At 41.2% G+C, this 22,774-nt stretch overlaps 1 protein-coding gene across 1 annotated transcript in view; it reads right to left on the bottom strand.

The window, feature by feature from the left end:
• The window catches only part of LOC125176664 (beta-galactosidase-1-like protein 2), a 50,806-nt gene extending 32,898 nt beyond the window's left edge, over positions 1–17,908 (bottom strand). The window contains exon 1 of the mRNA XM_047878440.1: positions 17,768–17,908. Within this exon, the coding sequence (XP_047734396.1) occupies positions 17,768–17,883 (116 nt within the window). The 5' untranslated portion in view covers positions 17,884–17,908. The remainder of the gene's footprint in view (positions 1–17,767) is intronic.
• Positions 17,909–22,774: the final 4,866 nt, after the last annotated feature.

Below are 22,774 nucleotides of genomic sequence, written 5' to 3'. Positions count from 1 at the left end.
GTTTCTCTGTCTGGGTAACTTTATCTGTTTCCTTTTCCCTGCCTCCTTCTTTATTTTCCATTCTCTTCATCTGGATTAAGCCTTTTACCTCTCTGTCTAATCAATGTTTATCTTTTCTCCCCCCCCCCCCGCCCCCACGCTCTCCACCGCCACTCCTCCTGTCATTTCTCTCCTTGTATGTTCTCTTCCATTAGCACTGCCTCTACCCTCTTCTTTACTTTAGTCAGTGTTTGGGGGTTTTTTGTTTTTAGTCTTTAGGTTTTTGTTTTTGTTTGTTTGTGTTATTTGTTTGTGTGTTTGTGTGTTTTTGTCTCCTGTTTGTCTATTTGTTTTCCTTTACAGGGCTACTCCAAGGAACAAATCAAAGCACACCTGGAGGAGGGTCCAAAATATCACTAAGAGTAGGGTAATAAAAAAAAACAAACACAACAGAGAGCAAGTAACCATCTCTGAAAAAACACCACCTGAAGGGCCAGGCCCTGGACACTGTATAACCCTCCTTTCATATAGCAGTGCTTGCAGGTACAGAGCACACAACAAGCATTTAAAATGCATAAGGGACAAAAAACTAGCCAAAATTACAAAACATAATAATTCTCCTCAAATGAAATTCCAAGAGGTGGCAACAGCTAACAAATTGATCAAAACCGATTTAAGCAGTATAACTGAACAAGAATTTAGAATAATAGTCATAAAATTAATTCCTGGTCTTGAAAAAAACAGAGGACAGCAGAGAATCTATTGCTGCAGAGATCAAGGGACTAAAAAATAGTGATGATGAATTAAAAAATGCTACAAATGAGGAGCAAAATAAAATGGAGGCAGCCACAGTGCGGATTGAAGAGGCAGAGGGGAGAATAGGTGAATTAGAAGATGAAATTTTGGAAAAACAGCAACCTGAGAAAAAGAGAGACAAAAAAATCCAGGAGTATGAGGGGAGAATTAGAGAACTAAGTGATGCAATCAAATAGAACAATATCCATATCATAGGAATTCCAGAAGAAGAAGAAGAGAGAAAAATGGGCTGAAGGTGTACTTGAACAAATCATACCTGAGAACTTCACCAATCTGGGGAAGGAAACAGGCATTGAAATCCAAGAGGCACAGATAACTCCCTTCAGACATAACTTGAATCGATCTTCTGCATGATATATCATAGTAAAACTGGCAAAATACAAGGATAAAGAGAGAATTCTGAAAGCAGCTATGGATAAATGGGCCTCAATATACAATGGTACACACATAAGAGTAGTAGCAGACCAATCTACTGAAACTTGGCAGGCCAGAAAGGAATGGCAGGAAAACTTCAATGTGATGAACGGAAAAAATATGCATCCAATAATCCTTTACCCAGAAAGTCTGTGATTCAGAATACAAGGAGAGATAAAGGTTTTTGCAAACAAACAAAAACTGAAAGAATTCATCACCACTAAACCAGCCCTACAAGAGATCCTAAGGGGGATTGTGAGTGAAATGTTGCAAGGACCACAAAGATCCAGAGACATCGCTACAAGCATGAAACCTACAGACATCACAATGACTCTAAACCCGTATCTTTCAGTAATAAAACTGAATGTAAGTGGACTAAATGCTCCAACCAAAAGACATAGGGTATGAGAATGGATTAAAAAAAAAAAAAACACAAGACCCCTCTATTTGCTGTCTACAGGACACTCATTTTAGACCTGAGGACAACTTCAGACTGAAAGTGAGGGGACAGAGAATTATCATGTTACTGGAAATCAAAAAAAAAGCTGCAGTAGCCATACTTATATCAGACAAACTGGACTTTAAATTAAAGGCTGTAACAACATATGAAGAAGGGCATTATTTAATAATTACAGGGTCTATCCATCAGGAAGAGCTAACTATTATAAATGTCTATGCACAGAATACGGGAGCCCCCAAATATATAAAACAATTAATCACAAACATAAGCAACCTTATTGATAAGAATGTGGTAATTGCAAGACACTTTAATACTCCACTTGTATCAATGGATAGATCATCTAGACAGAGAATCAATAAACAAACAAGGACCCTGAATGATACATTGGATCAGATGGACTTGACAGATATATTTAGAACTCTGCATCCCAAAGCAACAGAATATACTTTCTTCTCGAGTGCACATGGAACATATCAAAGATAGATCACATACTGGGTCACAAAACAGCCCTTAATAAGTATAAACAAATCGAGACCATGCCATGCACACTTTGAGACCACAATGCTATGAAACTTGAAATCAACCACAGGAAAAAGTCTGGAAAACCTCCAAATGCATGGAGGTTAAAAAACATCCTACTGAAGAATGAATGTGTCAATCAGGTAATTAGAGAAATTAGAAAATATATGGAAACAAACGAAAATGAAAATGAAAATACAACAATCCAAATACTTTGGGATGCAGCGAAGGCAGTCCTGAGAGGAAAATACATTGTAATCCAGGTCTATCTCAAGAAATAAGAAAAATCCCCAATACAAAATCTAACAGCACACCTAAAGGAACTAGAAACAGAACAGCAAATACACCCCAAACCCAGCAGAAGAAGAGAAATAATAAAGATCAGAGCAGAAATAAACAATATAGAATCTAAAAAATCTGTAGAGCAGATCAACGAAACCAAGAGTTGTTTTTTTGAAAAAATAAACAAAATTGACAAACCTCTAGCCAGGCTTCTCAAAAAGAAAAGGGAGATGACCCAAATAGATAAAATCATGAATGAAAATGGAATTATTACAACCAATCCCTCAGAGATACAAACAATTATCAGGGAATACTATGAAAAATTATATGCCAACAAATTGGACAACCTGGAAGAAATGGACAAATTCCTAAACACCCACACTCTTCCAAAACTCAAAGAGGAAGAAATAGAAAACTTGAACAGACCCATAACCAGCGAAGAAATTAAATCAGTTATCCAAAATCTCCCAACAAATAAGAGTCCAGGACCAGATGGCATCATGGGGAATTCTACCAGACATTTAAAGCAGAGATAATACCTATCCTTCTCAAGCTATTCCAAAAAACAGAAAGGGAAGGAAAACTTCCAGACTCATTCTCTGAAGCCAGCATTACTCTGATTCCCAAACCAGACAAAAAAAGACAACTACAGGCCAATATACCTGATGAATATGGATGCGAAATTTCTCAATAAGATACTAGCAAATCAAATTCAATGGCATATAAAAAGAATGATTCACCATGACCAAGTGGGATTCATTCCTGGGCTGCAGGGCTGGTTCAATATTTGCAAATCAATCAATGTGATATATCACATTAATAAAAGAAGAGATAAGAACCATATCATCCTGTCAATCGATGCAGAAAAAGCATTTGACAAAATTCATCATCCTTTCTTAATAAAGACCCTCGAGAGAGTCGGGATGGAAGGAACATACTTAAACATCATAAAAGCCATTTATGAAAAGCCCACAGCTAGTATCATCCTCAATGGGGATACACTGAGAGCTTTCGCCCTGAGATCAAGAACACGACAGGGATGTCCACTCTCACCGCTGTTATTTAACATAGTGTTGGAAGTTCTAGCATTAGCAATCAGACAACAAAAGGAAATCAAAGGCATCAAAATTGGCAAAGATGAAGTCAAGCTTTCACTTTTTTCAGATGACATGATACTCTACATGGAAAACCTGACAGACTCCACCAAAAGTCTGCTAGAACTGATACATGACTTCAACAAAGTCGCAGGATACAAAATTAATGTACAGAAATCAGTTGCATTCTTATACAATAATAATGAAGCAACAGAAAGACAAATAAAGAAACTGATCCCATTCACAATTGCACCAAAAGCATAAAATACCTAGGAATAAATCTAACCAAAGATGTAAAGGATCTGCATGCTGAAAACTATAGAAAGCTTATGAAGGAAATTGAAGAAGATACAAAGAAATGGAAAAGCATTCCATGCTCATGGATTGGAAGAATAAATATTGTTAAAATGTCAATACTACCCAAAGCTATCTACACATTCAATGCAATCCCAATCAAAATTGCACCAGCATTCTTTTCAAAGCTAGAAAAAGCAATCCTAAAATTGTATGGAACCACAAAAGACCCCAAATAGCCAAAGTAATATTGAAGAAGAAAACCAAAGCGGGAGGCATCCCAATCCCAGACTTTAGCCTCTACTACAAAGCTGTCATCATCAAGACAGCATGGTATTGGCACAAAAACAGACACACAGACCAACAGAATTGAATAGAGACTCCACAATTGGACCCACAAATGTATGGACAACTAATCTTTGACAAAGCAGGAAAGAATATCCAATGGAAAAAAGACAGTCTCTTTAAAAAATGGTGCTGGGAGAGCTGGACAGCAACATGCAGAAGAATGAAACTAGACCACTTTCTTACACATTCACAAATGTAAACTCAAAATGGATGAAGGACCTGAATGTGAAACAGGAAACAATCAAAAACGTAGAAAAGAAAGCAGGTCAGAAACCTCTCTGACCTCAGCCGCAGGAATTTCTTACTTGACACATCTCCAAAGGCAAGGGAATTAAAAGCAACAATGAACTTTTGGGACCTCATGAAGATAAAAAGCTTCTGCACTGCAAAGGAAACAATCAACAAAACTAAAAGGCAACCAACGGAATGGGAAAAGATATTTGCAAATGACATATCAGATAAAAGGCTGGTATCCAAAATCTATAAAGAACTCACCAAACTCCACACCCAAAAAACAAATAATCCAGTGAAGAAATGGGCAGAAGACATGAATAGACACTTTTCTAAAGACATCCAGATGGCCAACAGGCACATGAACAGATGTTCAACGTCACTCCTCATCAGGGAAAGACAAATCAAAAACCACACTGAGATACCACCTCATGCCAGTCAGAGTGGCTAAAATGAACAAATCAGGGGACTATAGATGCTGGAGAGGATGTAGAGAAATGGGAACCCTCTTGCACTGTTGGTGGGAATGCAAACTGGTGCCACCGCTCTGGAAAACAGTGTGGAGGTTCCTCAAAAAATTAAAAATAGATCTACCCTATGACCCAGCAATAGCACTGCTAGGAATTTTCCCAAGAGATACAGGAATGCTGATGCATAGGGGCATTTGCACCGAAATGTTTATAGCAGCACTTTCAACAATAGCCAAATTATGGAAAGAGCCTAAATGTCCATCAACTGACAAATGGATAAAGAAATTTGGTTTATATACAGAATGGAATACTACTTGGCAATGAGAAAGAATGAAATCTGGCCATTTGTAGCAACGTGGATGGAACTGGAGAGTATTGTGCTAAGTGAAATAAGTCATACAGAGAAAGATACCATATGTTTTCACTCTTATGTGGATCCTGAGAAACTTAATAGAGGACTATGGGGGAGGGGAAGGGGTAAAAAATACATTACAGAGAGGGAAGGAGGCAAACCATAAGAGACTCTTGAATAATGAGAACAAACTGAGAGTCGATGGGGGGTGGAGGAGAAGGGAAATTGGAGATATATATATATATATATATATATATATATATATACACACACACAAGTTTATATATATATACATATACATATATATACACAAATTTATATATACATATATACACACATATACATATATACACATATGTATACGTATGTATACATATGTGTATATATGTATGTGTGTGTGTGTGTGTGTATATATATATATATATATATATATATATATATATATATGAGAGTTGGAGACAGAAAACAACAGCGTGAGTGAGTGAGTGAGTGAGTGAGTGAGTGAGTCTGGGGCAAAAGCAAATTTCCATTGGTGCCTCTTCTATGCCCACTTTTCATTACAGTTCCTGCCACTAGAAGGCATATTGCCCTGCAGGGCTCTTCTGCATAAAAGAGCTCCCTAAACTGCTGCTGGTCTTTCCATTCCTTTTGTAACACTGGCTAAAACTGTGCCACTGCTTAAGGCCCAAATTGCTTCATTCAATCGATACTGATACACACTGGGGACTGTCATTGCTTAGAAGAAACAGAGATGCATGAACCAAAATGGGCTGAGATCTTCAGTCTTGATTCTGGATTCAGCCATTCTCTGTGCACTTCAAATAGACAGCTCTTTCACAGAGCTCTGGCCAGCCACAGGGACCAATGGTGCAGGTCATGGGGGCAGAGAACACATGCATGTCGCACACACCATCATTGACTCTCCCAACGTGCTTATTGGATGAGCCATCCCTCCTGCTCTCTCTCCATTTCTTCCATAGCCCTGTATTCCTGCTGAGTCCTTTTCCTACATGCCAGCCAGCTTCTCCTCCACCTACAATGCCAAATGCTTCAGCTCTGAATATAAAGTTACATACCCTAAACTGTAAAGCAGCTGGAGCCCTGCTATTAATGGGAAAAATTCAATTGCACACACTCCTCAGGAAGTTAGCTCCCGTCCTACCAAAGTTCCTCCAAACCAGATGCTTCTGACATGTACAATGCTCTCCACATCACTGCACACTCAGATAATTACAAATTATTGGCTGCTAGAAGCCAAGCGCAAAGATAAGGCCAGAGCTGGCCCTCCAGGGCATATAAGGCGTGCAGTCCACACAGGGTCCCAAGCTGAGAAGGCTCCCTTGCAACAAGTAGTTAAATAAGCCACAGAGACCTAATCCACAGTGCAATGAATATAGATAATATTGTACTATAATTATGTCATGTGATAAATACTGCTACAGTGGCAATCATATTACAACATATAAATGTATCAAAGCACACACTGTACACATAGTTTCAGACACACTACCTTCATCCTGAAATTCTTAGTATTTTTTAAACAAGGGCCCCATATTTTCATTATGCACTGGGCCCCACACGTTAGGGTAACCTGGCCTAGCAGTGGCAGAGGGCAGTAGCTGAAATATATATATATATAGCTAATTGTTGAATGAAGAAATTATCTAAATCATCCAGGAGGAGTCAGAAGGCTTTGTTTAGACGACAACTATTTCACAGGTCTTGAAGGCAGAGAATATAAGAAAACAGAGGAAACTAGGGGCAAAAGTATTAAAAAGTGAATGCAGATGTACTCCGAGAATAGCAAGCAGACTGGTGAGAAGACTGTATGAGCAGTATCCCAGCCTGGAGCCCCTCAACAGTGTATGCCTGGCACTGGCACTCACTGCTCACAACTGCTTGCTACAGTCTGGGATTGGTACAGAAATTGAGGTACCTTTACCGTAATGAAGGTAATTTTATGTCTGTTGAAGCTCATCATAAAAGCTGGGGCAGGGACTTTGTATATCTTTTCATTTCCTTTTTCTAGTAATAATTTTTGAATGTGTTTTATCAAGTAACAGACTAGAAAAAAATTTTTTTACAGAAGGAAAAATGATTATTCACCACAGACAGATTGAGAAGTATTGCTCTAGACCAGAAACAACAGTCTGTCCTTGGGCAGTTGTGATCAGAGCTGGGAGGACAAATATATTGACCAGTTCAGTTTACCAGGCTTCGCAACCAAATGGATGTAGGACGTATGAGACCAAAACAGTGTGAAACCACTTCAGCAGAAGCCTTCCTAGCACTTTGCTGAAGTCAGCTACAGCACAAAAAGAGAGGTTTGGGTTTAGCCACAGTGGCTCTCAAAGCTGGTCCCATATCTAAATCATCTGGGAAACTTAAAACAATGAATGCGCAGGCCCCACTCCTGACCAGTTAATGACCTTGGAGGTGGGGCACAGGTATTGGTAGTTTTTAAAAGCTCCTCCACAGATCGGAGCAAGGCTGAGCCACTGGTCTAGGGCAAATTTTACAGGAGGGTCTGGGGCAAATCAGGGACCCTGATGGCCAGAGTAGGGAGAACAGGAGGCCAAGAAAACAGAGGTGACACAGACATCACTGACCACTTGGGAATATTGTAAATGGCCACTATGGGCAAAGTAAATTATTTTGATCTCCTCCTTCCTACTTCTCACAGCCACCAGGACCCAGAATTCATGATGCCACTGCAGGAGTGAAGTTATGCTATATTATAGTTGAAACAGTCATTTGTAGATAACCTGGGAACCTAATCACTTTTTCCTTTCTCTAAACAGAAAAGTCCCATGTTCCAAGTGACTTGTAAGCGATATTTCAGAATATAGTTCTTCCAGAGGACCGCCTGTATGGGAAAGTGAAAACAAGAACAATATTTGCACAAGGAGGATCTGGACATGATCCTGGCCCTACCCTTGTAGGACCATCACTTTGGGTCAGTGACACTAGCTCTGTGGCCATGAGTTTCTTCCTCTGTAAAATGGGTGAATGCCTAACTGTTCACAAAGACCCTTTGAAGGTCAGATATAAATGAAATACTCTGAAACGTGCTATAAAGGAGTTTTGTGGATATTTGAAATGTTTATTTTTGTATGCTTTGTATATTAGAATAGCCTCAGTGTGGGTTTTTTTTTATGTCCTTAATAGGGAATAATCCCAATCTTTCCATTCTTAAGCATTTAATTTTCTGTATAACCATGTTTTATGCACAAGATTTTGTGTCAAGTCATCTTATTACAGTTTCTAAAATTTTACAACAAAAGGTCTGTCCAGTGGGATCCTGTCAAACCAACCCAGCCCCTTGACCAGCAGTCAGCAAACCCCAGGTGTGGGCCAAAGCCACTATGCCTCCTGTCTTTGTGTAGTCAGCAAGATACGAATGTCTTTCACATTATTAAGTGGTTAGAAAAATAAAATCAAAAGAGCAAGATGTGGGAACACAAAAAAATTATATTAACTTCACATTTCAATGTTAATAAATAGTTTTATTGGCACCCTGCCATGCCCATTCATTGACATACTGTCTGCGGCTGCTTTGGGGCATAGTGATGTTGACGTGAAAAACACCACGTAGTCTGCAAAGCTGAACACATTTGCTACCTGGCCCTTTACAGGAAACTGCCAACCCTGCCCTGAAGGATGAGGCCTTATATACTAAAAGGAGGCCTCGGGCCCTCTGTGGCCACTGTCTGGGCCTCCTAGCCATCTCCTTGCTTTGGCTCTTCCCCTTAGCTCTTCCCTTTGACCATAAGCTCCTGAGTGTTCTGACTGCATCTGAAGTTTCTCATACCGCATGCACAGGACAAGTTGTTTTCCTCATATCTGCTCCAAAGAACACACTCTGCCCTCATGCCTCATCTACTCACTAGGCTTTATGTACTCTCCCCACTGGACACCTCTAGGCATCCCTTAGGTCCTCCACCCTTCAGGCTCACCCCAGGCTAGAGTGAGGAAGAACTGATGGACAGAGTCTCTTCTTAAACACAGAGATACATTGACCAGTGGTAATAATACATATTTTTGCCAGTGGTAAAAATACACACATGCACGCACAAAATCTCATTACTTTTAAAGACAGTGAAAATACAATTCAGCAGTCATGCCACCAGGCAGCAATCCTTATCCACTGGCAAGAACTTCAAAAGAACAATCTCCAGCTCACCAAGCTCACATCACTGACCCCAACTTTTATTTAGGACTGTGTCTCCCAAATGATGCGAGAGCCTCCCTCTCTCCACCCACTCAGTGCAGAGGTGCTGATGGTGCTGGAAGCACTCTCTGTGACCCTCATTCCAAAATACTTCCTGCTAGTAAGAGAGTCTCCCTAATCTGTCCCCTCCTTCTGGATTTACATCTCCAGGTGTGCACTGCACCTGCAGGGTACCTTCATCTGGAGTCTGATAAAAATGCAGAAACTCAGGCTTTACCTGAGACCTGAATCAGAATGTGCATTTTGACCAGACCCCACAGTAAAGTTTGGGAAGCACTAATCTATATTTTGTCCTTTGATATATGTACATGCCATCTCTTCCTGGACAGAACTTGTATTTGCCAGTGTCTTTATGTACTATCACTTTCTAGATTTTTTAAAATAAATATTACCTCTCAGTGCTTGTTTAGAGGCATGAAACTAACACTGCAAATAAAAAAAGCTAGCTTGTAACTCCAAATTCTAGAGAATTCAACTATTTCATTTCTGAAATCTTTCTGGTAGGTTACTAGGTGAATTTTTAATACATTAATAAAAGGGATGAATTCACTGAGAAAATGAGGATGATAAATTTGGTATTTCTCCAAGGAATCCACTGTGAAAAATGAGATGATATATATTAGAGCTTCATAAACGAGAAAACACCGTGAAAATGGTTATTAATATTGATAATGATCATTAGTACTTGTTACCATAAGTTAATAATAACCTCAGTGCTTCCTGAATAATTAACTCAGTAATAACAAAATAAGGACAATGGAAACTATATGGTTACATGAGGTCGGGAGACACTTTCCTTCTAAACTAGGCCTGTTACCACAGAGCAAACCAAACCTTTAGGAAACCCTGTTCCCTTGTTTGTGTTGTTTTTCCCAGTGAGCAACTTATTCATGTTGAAACTTTTTGTTTCAGATTGTGGAAAGCTTTTCTGTGTGTCTGTTTGTTTTTTAGATTGTGGAAAGCTTCTTTTTTTTTTTTTAAAGAAATCCCTGCACCCAACATGGGGCTCAAACTCAAAACCCCAAGATCAGGAGTTCCATGTGCTACCAACTGAGCCAACCAGGTGTCCCTTGTTGAAACTTTTTTTTTTTTTTTTTTTTTTGATACAGGGCATCTGCCTTCTTTTTAGCTGGAGCGTATTTTACTTTCTCCTGGAATTTTTGTTTGCCTTTGTATCTTAGCTTCATAGTAGGATAAGTAAATTTTCAGCCCTTGAATAAACTGAAGAGCAGGCCTTGGTCACTGACCTGACCTGTCTTGCTCAGAGTCCTACTCTGTTCACAGTCTACAGTGAGGTTCCTGGAAAGTGGCACACATGTCAGATTTCTGACGGGGCCCCACACAATGTAACAATACCTCTACATTCTGGTTACTTCCATCCCTTTTGGCAGGTGATATATGCTGTGTGAGCCATAGATGCAACAGGTTATAGCAGAAACATTAGGCAGAGGACTTGGGGCCTGAGTTTCCCAGGTGAGGAGTTGCCGTCAGGCAGAGACTGGGAGTGTGGAGGGGTAGAGGGATGAATCCTTCTTATACTTTATCACAGTAGTGGATCATAAGGACAAGGGACACAGCACAGGCTCTACACAGGCCAGACTTCACCAGACATGGTCAAAAGTGCTGAGTTAATGTGCTTGAATTAGAAAAGGCAGATGAGCAGGTAGCAAACTTACAATTTCTTTCATGTGAAATGGGTCCCTGAATTGATTCTCAGATCTCAGAGAGAGTCTTCAGGGTGGGGTAGGAGAAGAGCCAGATCCGGTCACTTACTTGAATGATCTTGAATGAAGTATGCTCATTGAAGCAGGTCTGAAATGGTTCTTTCCATGCCAGAAGGCATCCCTATATCACCTGTAAATCCTGAAAATATATTGGTCAGTAACTGGGGCCATTGTAGAACTGGGAAGCTTCACCTGGGGTCACAGCCATCTCCTTCAGCTTTCTGTCATACCACACAGTCTGACCAGATTCAGACCAGTATCCATCGACCAGATGTGACAGAGACAGCATCATCAACTTCTGGAGCATGGTGGCCTCCAGCATAGACCAGGCATATGCCCATACAATTTGAGGCTCTCCAAGGGTATGGACAAGCTCAGGAGATGAAGTAGGAATCTGCAGAAATAGTCCTTCAAGTCACAGAACATAAGTCCTCGCTGGTCCTAAGGACTGGTTATTTTGGCACTATATGTAATGTATACTTGAGATATGACAACTTACAAATCCAATTTCCAGGTGCACTGTGAACCCATCAGGGCCACCTTGAGAAGAGGTTCAATCTGGGTCCAAAGCATCACATTAAAGATGATGACCAAGGAAACACTCATATCTTCATTAATCCAAGTGTTCATGCTAGAAACCATTATTTAGATGGCAGTTATGTTAAACTGCCCAAAAGACATCATCATGCATAGAAATCTCCTCACTTGGATTTAAAATACAAATTTCTAGTTGTCACTCTTAAGATCCTAATGTGGTTACAGGCTCCCATGAGGCCCTATTTCCTTGGGCATTCTGTTCCCCTCAACTGTGCACTTGGGGATATTTTGGCCTTACCAGCCTTAAGGCTATATACTCCTCCCTCAGTGGGGAATGGTGAAGGCCTAAGGAAGGAGCTGCCCACTCTTTGATCCAGGCCAGTGCCTTTAATGCCTCTAATCCAGAATAATGGCTCTCGGATCAATCCTGGAACCCCAAGAACTTCAATCCCAGGGAAATGGAACTCTATCCTTGTAACTGATCCAACTTCCTGGATGTGATCCTTGGCCTGTGCCCAAAGCTTTAGGCTCCTGCTTTGCTAGAACAGCATTAAATATTTCCAAAGGGGTTGAACCTTACATTTCAAAAGCTAGTATAACCTCATTTTGCAGGTCATTTTGCAGCATTCTGCAGGTCGATGGCACTGCTACAATCTTAGTACCTCTGTCTTTCCCTCTGAAAAAGCTTCTTGGTGAGCCAGGAACTGGCCTAGCATGCAGACTCCAGCAAGTCAGGCCAAGTGTCTACCTACATGATCCAGGGACATGCTGTTGGTTTGGAGGCAACATCTTCCAAATGCTGTAGGAAGTTTGTATTGAATAAACACCTACTAGACCAAAACCTCGAGACCCAAAGGTGAAGCAACAAAACAGTTCAGGAGTAATCAACCACATATTAACAATAAAAAGTGTCCTGATGTTATGTAACAGAAATTTTTCATTATGGGAAAATTTCCCACTGATAGCATCATAAATAGAAAAAAATATTATATCTCAACTTAGAGAGGGGTGAAAATTCTGTTAGATGACCCAGAGGACTCTACTGATAGCAAGACTCCCCTCTTAGAGTACTTGTGGAATCAGAATAAAATGATTTAATGACACAGGGGCAATATAAATATGCTCAACATTTTTTTTTAATCAGTCGCCACTGCATGAGACTTATCTACATAGATATACAAGAAATGTACTAGCTCTTAAAGACACAAAGAACCTGTGCACATACAAAGTAAACAGAATTTTCCCCTCGGACTTTAGAGCTCAGAATCTCCCTCACAATGATCCAACAGAAACAGAATGTGCTATTTTACTTACTTATTTTTACTTATTTTTACTTACTTACTTTAAATGTCTATCGATATTTAAAATGAATATCTTATATGGTCAGCAATCCTAGAGACAGAAATATACCAACAGATATTCATTGTAACTTTGTGGATTTTCTTATTTGTTTTTACTTTATATTATTTTATTTTAATTCCAGTGTAGTTAACCTACGTTGCAACTTTGCTTGCAGTAGCTAAAAGATTGGAGACAATCGATGTTCATCAATAGGAGATTGTTTGAATAAATTATGTCCCTAATGGACAAATGGGGTAATAATACATAGAGCTGTCTTGTTGTATATGTAATTCCCCTGAAGAAACCATTATTAGTAATCACCTCTGCTAGAGGTGAGAGGGGTACCTTAGGACCAGAAGTGGAGGCTTTATTTTCCTCTTTATATTATTTGAATATTTTATCCTTACAGATTACCTACTCACAAAGTAAACTTTGCAGGAAGAGCAGCATGCTCTTGAAAGGAACAATGCCACTGTCTTGCTGTGCACGGATGCATGAAATCAGTGAGGATCATCACCTAAGAAGGTCTACCCAGTAGACCCAGTCAAGAGTTATTTGCTTCATTACCATTAGCCTCTAAAAATACCCCTGCCCTTCTATTGCAGGAGAATCTCACACAACATGTGTGGCCTTTAATATCCAGAGCAATAGATTTAAGCAAGAAATAAACCTGAATGGGGAAGAAGCAGAAAATATCCCTATACAAAAAGAATTCTGCTAGATTATAGGGGAGGAACCAGAGAAAGGGGGCTGGCCTCCAGAATCCTTCTCAGGTGCCAAATATTCTGAAAATACTGACCTAAACTCCAGCATATCCTGAATCTTCATTAGAAGAGCATTCAAGTCAGTATAATGGAACTCTGAGTCATTGCATCAAAGATTAAGCACTTTTATTTCACTTGCTACTTCCTTGACCTAACGCACAGAAAACTCTTTGGCTAACCTTCCAATACTTCTGCTGCTCAGGCTGTGCAGCTTTTGCCCCAAATTTAATCTCCATGTTCTTGCTCCAAGACACTCTGGTCCCTTCAATTGGCTAGTACAGCACTGTAAGAATCCCAGTGCCAACTCTATCTTCCCAGCACAGGATGGCTCAGACATCCTACCTCTCTCTGACTGAGCCACTGCCCAGGTAGCCATGTTCCCCCACTTGTGTCAGAGAAATGACTACCTACTGAAAGAGACACTTCCCACATGCTGAAAACTTCACTACTAGAAGATGAAAGGAACAGTGTTCAAAGAGTTCAAACATTCCAGGGAATATGACTCAGGCCTCAGCAGGGTAAAGTCCTAAAACAGGCAAAGCTCATAAAATCGGTGACCTCACAGAAGGCCAGGAAGAGAGGCACAATTTGCCCACACACCCTTGGAAGACAGCACTTTCCGTAATATGTTTGAAAGAAGGTGACCAGGTCATGTTGCTAAGTTATCCACCTCCTTTAAGGAGAAGACTGATAAGGTTCTCCTCTTCTTTCCTTCAAGAACTTTGGATCTAGAATCCAGGTAATGTCAGTGAAGGATCACTAAATGAGGCAGAGCGGGGGAAAGAGATGAACTTACCTTTACAGAGGCATGATGCAGGGTGCCTACCTGGCCACTTTCCTCTCTCCTAACTTTTGCCAGCTAAAATATCAGGTATACGAGATGCAGAGTTAATTGGATTATTGCTCACTGATGCATTTATATTAAGGAAAAAAGTCATGAGTAAGAACTATGCCTTGATCATATCAAGCAGGAATTCTTGCATTCATGGAGTGGGAGTAGTAAAGAAGAGAGGGAGCTGGTTCAGACATGGTTCACATTGATAAGCACCAAAGATCTCCAAATGATATGCTGAGTAAAAGAAACCAGATGAAAACAGAGTACATACTTTAGGACTGCATTTCTATAAAACTCTAGAAAATGCAAACAAATATATGGTGCCAGAAAACAACAGATCAGTGTGCCTGGGGCTGCGGAAGCAGAGAGGGGCAGGAGAGAGAGATGCAAAGGGGCATAAGGAAATCTCTGGGGCTGATGGATATTTTCACTGTCTTAATTGTAGTGGTATTTTCATGTTTGAAATTCTGAATTTTCATATTTGAAAATTTTATATATATATATGTTGATCTATATATACATAAATTATATATATATTTATATATATAACTATATAGATATATAAAATTATATATATAATTATATATATTTATTTATATAGCTATAAAATTTTCAAACTGTGCAAGCTAAACATGCAAGCTTATTGCTAACAATTATACTGCAGTAAAGGTAATTTGAGACCACTGTTCAATCTAAGGGAAAAAAAAAGAGGTCATCCTCAAAAGTCATCTTTGTCCTCCTATTTCTTGGATGTGATATAATCAAACAGTTATGACTGACTATGAACCAGCATAAGGTAAAGTTCATGGGAAAAAACAAAAGCTGGATCCCAGCAGCCCCTTCCCTTCCCCCACCCACTCACTACCTGCCTTCTGAGGTACAAGAAAAGGGCTGATCCTAACAGCTCAGCTCCACAAAGCTGCCAGCTAAGTAGCCAATTCCCTTGTGACCTATATTCCACTGGCCACATCCACATTCCCAGCTACTGCTGGGAAAGGTCCCCACCTCCAACTCAGTTAATGATCCAGTCAAAGCTAGAGCAAGGCAAGAAGAGGAAGCAACAAAAAGTGTGTTCTCCTCTGGCCTCCAGAGATAATCCTTGGTGCCCAGCCCATGCAAGACAGGACGAATTGATCAGAAAGCCTATTACCATGATGGTGATACAATCAAAAAGATGCCCAAAAGACACATATTGTGAAGGACCCTAAGAGACGGCCCTGAATTTGGGTCAGAGCTTCTCTGTCTTACCTAGTATAAAAGAAGTAATAACAAGGATAACAATGACTTTACTAAGCATTTCAAACTATTTCCTCAGGCTTGAGTCACAGCTATTCCCAGGTACCTCCATAAGCCCCTGACTGATTCCTGCTGCAGCCACCCCAACCCAGGTATGGACATGGTTAACTCACCTGTGAGAAGCTCAGGCTTCTTCACAGCCAGTCGACTACCTGACACCTCATCTTCTTTCATGCCAGACATCAACAAATACCCAGCCTCCCTCCCACACCTTTTCCTGTGGACTATTAAGGTGCACTATCTGGCCCAACTCAAGCCCCTCAGAGCTGCTCCTCATAATGACCTGGCTGGGTCCCATGCATGGACTGCCATATCCTTGACCTGCAACAATAGACAAACAACATGCTACTTGCACACCTCTGGCCTTTCTCTCTGTGGTGTGGGCTCCTGATACCCTGCTGCATGCCAGAGGCTCCTGTTGCCTCTGCTTTGAGTAATCCTTCTGGGGTTTGCATCAGCCTTGCATCAGGAGGAAGGCTGAGCATCCTACAAGAGCCAGAGCCAGTCTTCAAAGAGGAATGGGTTAGAGATCACTGACGAGATGGAAAAAAAGTCTTGGGAACAACTGGGGAAACAGAATGCCTCTTTAATTTTCTGAGCCCCAGAGTAAGAAGAGTGCCATGTCTTTCTCTCAAACAATATCATGACATCCTTCCCAACACCAAAGTCAAGAACAGGTAAAACAAAGAAGACATGTAAGTCTTGAAAAGGTGGAAATAGAAAGTGTTTCTGAAGGTGTTCTTGTGGCAGCAAAATACATTCAGATATTCACTTCCATCAAAAACTTCCCTATCTCCTGGAGGAAACTCAGAGAAACTAACAAAGGGGATAGAGAAGAAGCAAAAGCTAAGTGGTGTTGTCTGCCCGGACTCAGCTTCAACATTAACTTTCAGTGCCAAAGCATTTGATACTGCTGGCCTGTGTTCCCAGCAACACTGGAGGTTTTGAATATGGAAAGTGCCAGCCATCTACCTGAAAGACATGGTCAGGGTTATAGAATACTATAAATAGATACAGTTAACAAAAAATCTGGGCTAGGGCACCCATGCAGGCTGTGGGTAAGTTATTCTATCATTAAACACAACCATTTGCCACAGACAACACTTTGCAAAAGGGGACTGGGAAGGAGTGAGCTGGTGACTGACAAATGGAGAGAGAAGCTGTATCAATCCTAGAGTGGGGCAAATAAATCCAGGGCTGAGGATCTTGGAGGACCCATGGGACAGCGTTCTGCTGACTGCTCTGGGAAGTCAAGATCTACCATAGCTGGGAGCCTCGGAGCTCCGGCCTCTGCGGAATAGACAAGCCTTCTAGCAGGATTGGTAGGAAACGTACGGACCCGGGAGAAAAACAGATGCAGGTTCCCCAAGGAGGACTAGGGGCGGAGCAGTAATGGGGGACATTTGAAAGAGACCTGAAAGCTAGTTCTGTTGTCCTTCCCAGAGAGCTGGGAGTATCCACGAGGAAAGCAGAGCCCGGGCATCAGAAGCACAGAGAAAGAGTGGGGAAGCTCTAGGACACAGACGCCTGGAGACTGAGCGGGTAGCGCCTAGTGTGACCCAGGGGCCTGGATCTCGAGGCAAGGAGCAGAGTGCCTAGTGATGCAGGGGGACGCCAGACCCAAAGAAGAGACTGGAGAGCCCTTCCCCGTGGGGGCTCGGAATTTGCGGGATGCAGACTCTTGGGGCCGCCTCCCTCAGGTGAGAGGGGAGGCGAGAACTACGGGTGTGGAAGGCTGAGATGTGTGGAGTCAGGCAGGTGCCGGGCGGGGCTCTCTCACCTGCGGAGCACCAGGTAACTCAAGATCACCAGCAGCAGGAGTCCGAGTGTGCGGCTGGGCTTTCGCCCGACGCTCCACTTGCTCATCGCGCGGCTTGGAGGGACCACAGCTAGCATTCCAGCCAGCACTCAGCCGCGCGCGCTGCAGGCTAGACGCGGGGGGCGGGGCCGCACTCCGGTCGCCCGGGCTACCTGACCGCGGCCCGCCCGGCCCGCAGGCGCTCATTCGTTGAAGCCCTCGGCCCCGCCCCTCGCGCCGTCGGGCTAGCGTGGGCGGGAACGGGGCCTAGAACAGGCTGCAGCCCTGCGCTACCCGGCGGTTCTCGGGGTCTGCCGCGCCCCAAGTCTCAAAGAGGCATTGGGTGTTTCTGCGGATATTTACCTGCACGTGATATGCAAACGGGTGCAAAATACCCGGCGCGTGTAGCCCAGTCCTTGCACACTCGTAGAGCACACCCCACCCCCACGCTACATTAGCAAGCAGCGATAAAAGGCACCTGCAAAGCCAAAGCACTATCTTAAAGCAATTCAGATTTTGAAGAAAGAAAAATCTGTAGTGACATATGTGAAAAGTCAAAACGTTGTAGAATTTTCTTTAGACATAATTTACGGCTTAGTGTGGTTCACGTTTGCATCGCATGGGGATGGTGGGGTGCCGAGAAAGGAACACCAAAATATTTTTTGCCTTTAGTCTCCACAAGTCTTGTTCCGGTCCTGACTCCCAGCACATTCAATTTTTTATCTTTAAAAAGTCCAGATAAAATACTCACATGAAAAGGACGAATAAAATTCTTATTCTGGTACAGAATTATATCACAAAGGATATTGTGTAAGATTTGGGCAAACTTATGCTTTCTAACAATCACACACCTAACTCATGCCAAGAACAGAATTCAGATTTTACTGAAAGAGAATCTGAAACATTTTCTAGGAAGGCTAATGTTTTTTCAGAGCACCCGAGTTTCTAGAAAATACCCCGTTTCATGTTTCAAAACTATTTCTGTCACTTGTACATAGTTTTGAAATTGTAAAGTTGATAGGAACAAAATGAGATTTTACTTTTCAGAACAAAGACATGCAGAGTTTGGTGTGAAGAGTCCTTTTTGTAGCATTGGGAAAATATTTAGTCAGGTAGCAAAAAACCAAGAAGCAAAAACAAAAATAAGAGGGGAGGATAGCAGGGCCAGAAGCATTCCTGGAGACATTTAGAGAGAGAAGTAGCTACCCCTTAACACACTCTACAAAATCAGTACCTTTTCTCCATTTTTAAACGCATGTAATTGTTTGATACATACTAGGAGTATGATGAAAATATTTTGTATAATTGCGATAAAAGATAGCCCATGAAACATGGAGAAAGTGTTAAAAGTCTAGCCCCCTTTTTACCTTTGGAGGCCCAACCCTGGCACATACCCAACACTCACCCCTCACTCCTTGTGATATCGCTGGGGAGGAGTACAATCTATTACACATCAGGGTATTCTAAAGTTACTTAAACAATACCAGCAGCTCCATACTTTTTCAGATATTAGCAAAAACTAATGAGCTATAAAACCCCTGAAATTTTTAGCCCAACTCTATTACCCTTGTTTTTATTTATGGAAGAAAACATAAATAACTCAGTGCTTTAAAAATAATCATTACCCCTTAACCCCCTGGGAAGCACAGAACTATAGACACAACTACTCACACTTTAAGAGCAATTTTACTTTATCTTGATTTAATGATACCACGGAGAGTGTTACAAATAGCTCTAATCTGAGATAGCACTAATCTGAGAGGTGTTTTGCTGAGGAGCCAAGACTTTTGGGTTTTAAAATATTAGCAAGATACTCCTTCAAAATACTCTTTTCAAATGTTTAATGAATTTAACCCAAGGAAGACAATGAAATACTCAAATCCCTGGGAATGTAAGCTACAGTTAAATGAACTGGCCTGGTGGAGATGAAAACAAAGTGTTCTGGCAAGGTGCATGAGGTGGAAAAAAATCCCTGACGCTCAGGAATCATAATCTTCACAGGTCACCTTTCTGGGGTCAAGGGTTTTGCTTTAGAAAATATACCAAAAAAAAAAAATTAGTGAAGTCCTGTTGATATCCTCAGCCCACAGCTCAGCTATTAGAGCTCTGACAGACTCAGAGAGCATGGTTCCTTCCTTGATAATTCACCTATCCCACATAGTCAGTGGGAAAGAAATGTACACCAAGAAGCATGGTGGGAGTAAAAGCTACAATCAGAATCAGTACAGTGTAGGCTCTCAAGAAAAATAATCGTATCAAACTAACCTCATTGGCAGTTTTATTTTTATTTATAATAGGTATAACAAACAGGTATATAGATCAATTATTCATTTATTCACATGTCTTATTTTTGAGTACCTTGTGCTAATGCCTTAGATATAGAGTATCTGAATTTTAGAAAAACATTTGACAAAATCTTTCTTAAGGTCATGGGAACAAGATGCAAAATGTGGCTTCTGTGATAATGCAGCTACTTGGGCCCCTGGAACATGATATAACAACCTCAATTCACCTTCCTCCTTAAAGACAGACACCCCAGACCAGTCCTTGACACCCACCCTCTCCAGTTCTTTTGCTTCAGATTACATGACAAGACCAGCTATGCTGTCAAATTGACAAAGAGTCTTGAGCAAAGAAATTAAGAACATGTGGGAATTTCTGGGACTAGAGGAGGGCAATTTCAACCATAGACAAAAAGAAAATAGAAAGTCTCAGGAACGTGATTTTGGCCTTGGAAAAAGAAAAAGAAAACAGATCCAAGTTAAGATAAGTTGTCAAGGCTTCTTACCTCAGGAGATGTGTCAGTGGGACTGGAAGAGACCTGTATACATTGGGAAGGGATGCACTGAACTTCATCCTTGGCCTTTGTAGTCTAAAAATATCACTTTTAAGCCTCAGCCTTTTGGAAGGCAGAAAAGCCAAAGACCTTATTCCACATTTCATCCATTAAGAAGTAAACAACATGTTTAATGACTACTATGTGCTGAACACTTAGATGCTTGCAGTACATCAGTGGACAATACAGATGAGGATTCTTCCATTTGAAATTTATATTCTAGCTGAGGACAAAAGACACCAAAAATTAACAAATGAATAAATAAATCATAGAGTCTGTTCAAAGGTAGTACATTTCATAGCAGAAAGAAAGTAGATAAAGGAAGGAGATTGTGAGCGTGGTGGGGAGGGGCATGCACAAAGGCCTTACTGAAACAATGATCTTGAAAGAGGTGATAGTTAACCATGCATGCAGATATCTGGAGGAAGGGCTATGCAAGCAGAAAGAACCCACAGTGCAAAGGCTTTCAGGCAGGCGCATGACAGGGTGTTCTGGGAACTTCAAGGTCCCTGTGGGAAGTGAAGTTGTGGGGGGAGGGGGCTGGGGGGTGGGGGTGAGGTGGAGAACTGCAGGCAGTGAGGCCAGAGAAGCACAGGGGCCTAACAACAGAAGGCCTTTCAGAGCAGGGTTCTGACTCAATGAAATGGGAGTCATTGCAGGCTTTGGACATGACATCAATTATGCTTTAAAAGACTCCTCTGGCTGCTGTGCTGAGACTCACCAGCAATGGGCAAGAGCAGAAGAAAGGAGACCAGCCAGGAGGCAGCAATCCCAGTGAGAGATGATGCTGGCTCAGGATGATACGAATGGAGGTGGTGGGAAGTGTTGGATTTCTGTAAATAGTATGAAAGCAGAGACAGGAGAATTGTTGTGATTCCAGGGTCATTTGTGGGGTGTGAGAAGTAAAGGGGATTGAAGAATGACTTCAACATGTTGGGCCTAAGAAACTGGAAGAACTGGAGTTGCTCTTACCCATGACGGAGAGGGCTGTGGGAATATCAGAAGCACAGCTTGGGCTGGTTGAGTTTGAGATATCTATGAGATGTGCTAGTGGAGATATCATGTAAGCTGTTGAATGTATAGGCTGAGGTTCAGCCGAGAGGTCTAGGATGGGGTTATAAATGTAGGAATTGGCAGAGAGTTGGTATTTAAAGGCATGAACCTGGGTGAGATCACCAAAGAAGTAAGTGCAGAGAAAGAGGACCAAGGATGAGCCTTGGGACACTTGACCCTGAGAAAAGAGGAGGAACAGCAAAGTTGAAGTAGAAGGAACAGTCAGTGAGGTGGAAAGAAAACTCAGAAAAGATGGAATCCTGAACTCCAACAGAGAGACATTACCAAAGAGGAAGCAGTGATGACCTGTGTTACATGTTACAAGTCAAGTTAAGGAAAGACTGAAAATGAATCAAATCAATGTATTCAGTACATGGAGGGTTTTGGTGACTAGGATACAGGGAGTTTAGGTGGGTTGGGGGTAGGATTGGGGAAGCTGACTGGATAGGTTTAGAAAGGGTGAAGAGGAATCTAAGAATTAAAGGGGAATCAATAAATGGAGCTGGTGGTTCTTGACTCTGAGTCAGAGCTAGTGTTCTATTTTCATTTCTATTTTAGTTAGAAACTAACATATGCTTGTATGTGAATAGTGATCCTGATCAAAAGGGGGTGAAAATCATGAAGTAGGAGAGCCTGGGAGAAATCTCTGGAGCAATACCCTTGAGTAGGTGAAACGGATGGGGGCTGGTGACCCCATGTAGGATCATTTAGGTGTGAACATATAAGATCATTTAAGGCATCACTGCATTCTCTGCAATAAAATATCACCTAGGTTAATTTCAAATACCGACAGTGCAACACTGTCAGAAATAAGAACTGGGCTTTTCATTTGAATTTGTTGCTAACATTTGAATATTCACTTTCAGATGCAGGGATACATTTGAGATGTGACATGAAGTGAAACCTTAAAATTTTATTAATAAGTTAAAGCAAAATAAAACAGTGATTAATGATTATTGTGGAAATTATTACCATTATGTACAGAAGTAGTTATTAAGAACTTACAAATCCTTAAGAACATAGAGAAATACATTGATAGCCAGTAAGAATATTAAGAGAGTACATTAGTTTTATAAGTTCTAAGGAAGAATATGATATCT

Source organism: Prionailurus viverrinus, chromosome D1, assembly GCF_022837055.1.
Source record: "Prionailurus viverrinus isolate Anna chromosome D1, UM_Priviv_1.0, whole genome shotgun sequence".
In the NCBI taxonomy this organism is placed as follows: domain Eukaryota; kingdom Metazoa; phylum Chordata; class Mammalia; order Carnivora; family Felidae; genus Prionailurus; species Prionailurus viverrinus.
This window is presented reverse-complemented; position numbering and strand designations above follow the sequence as displayed.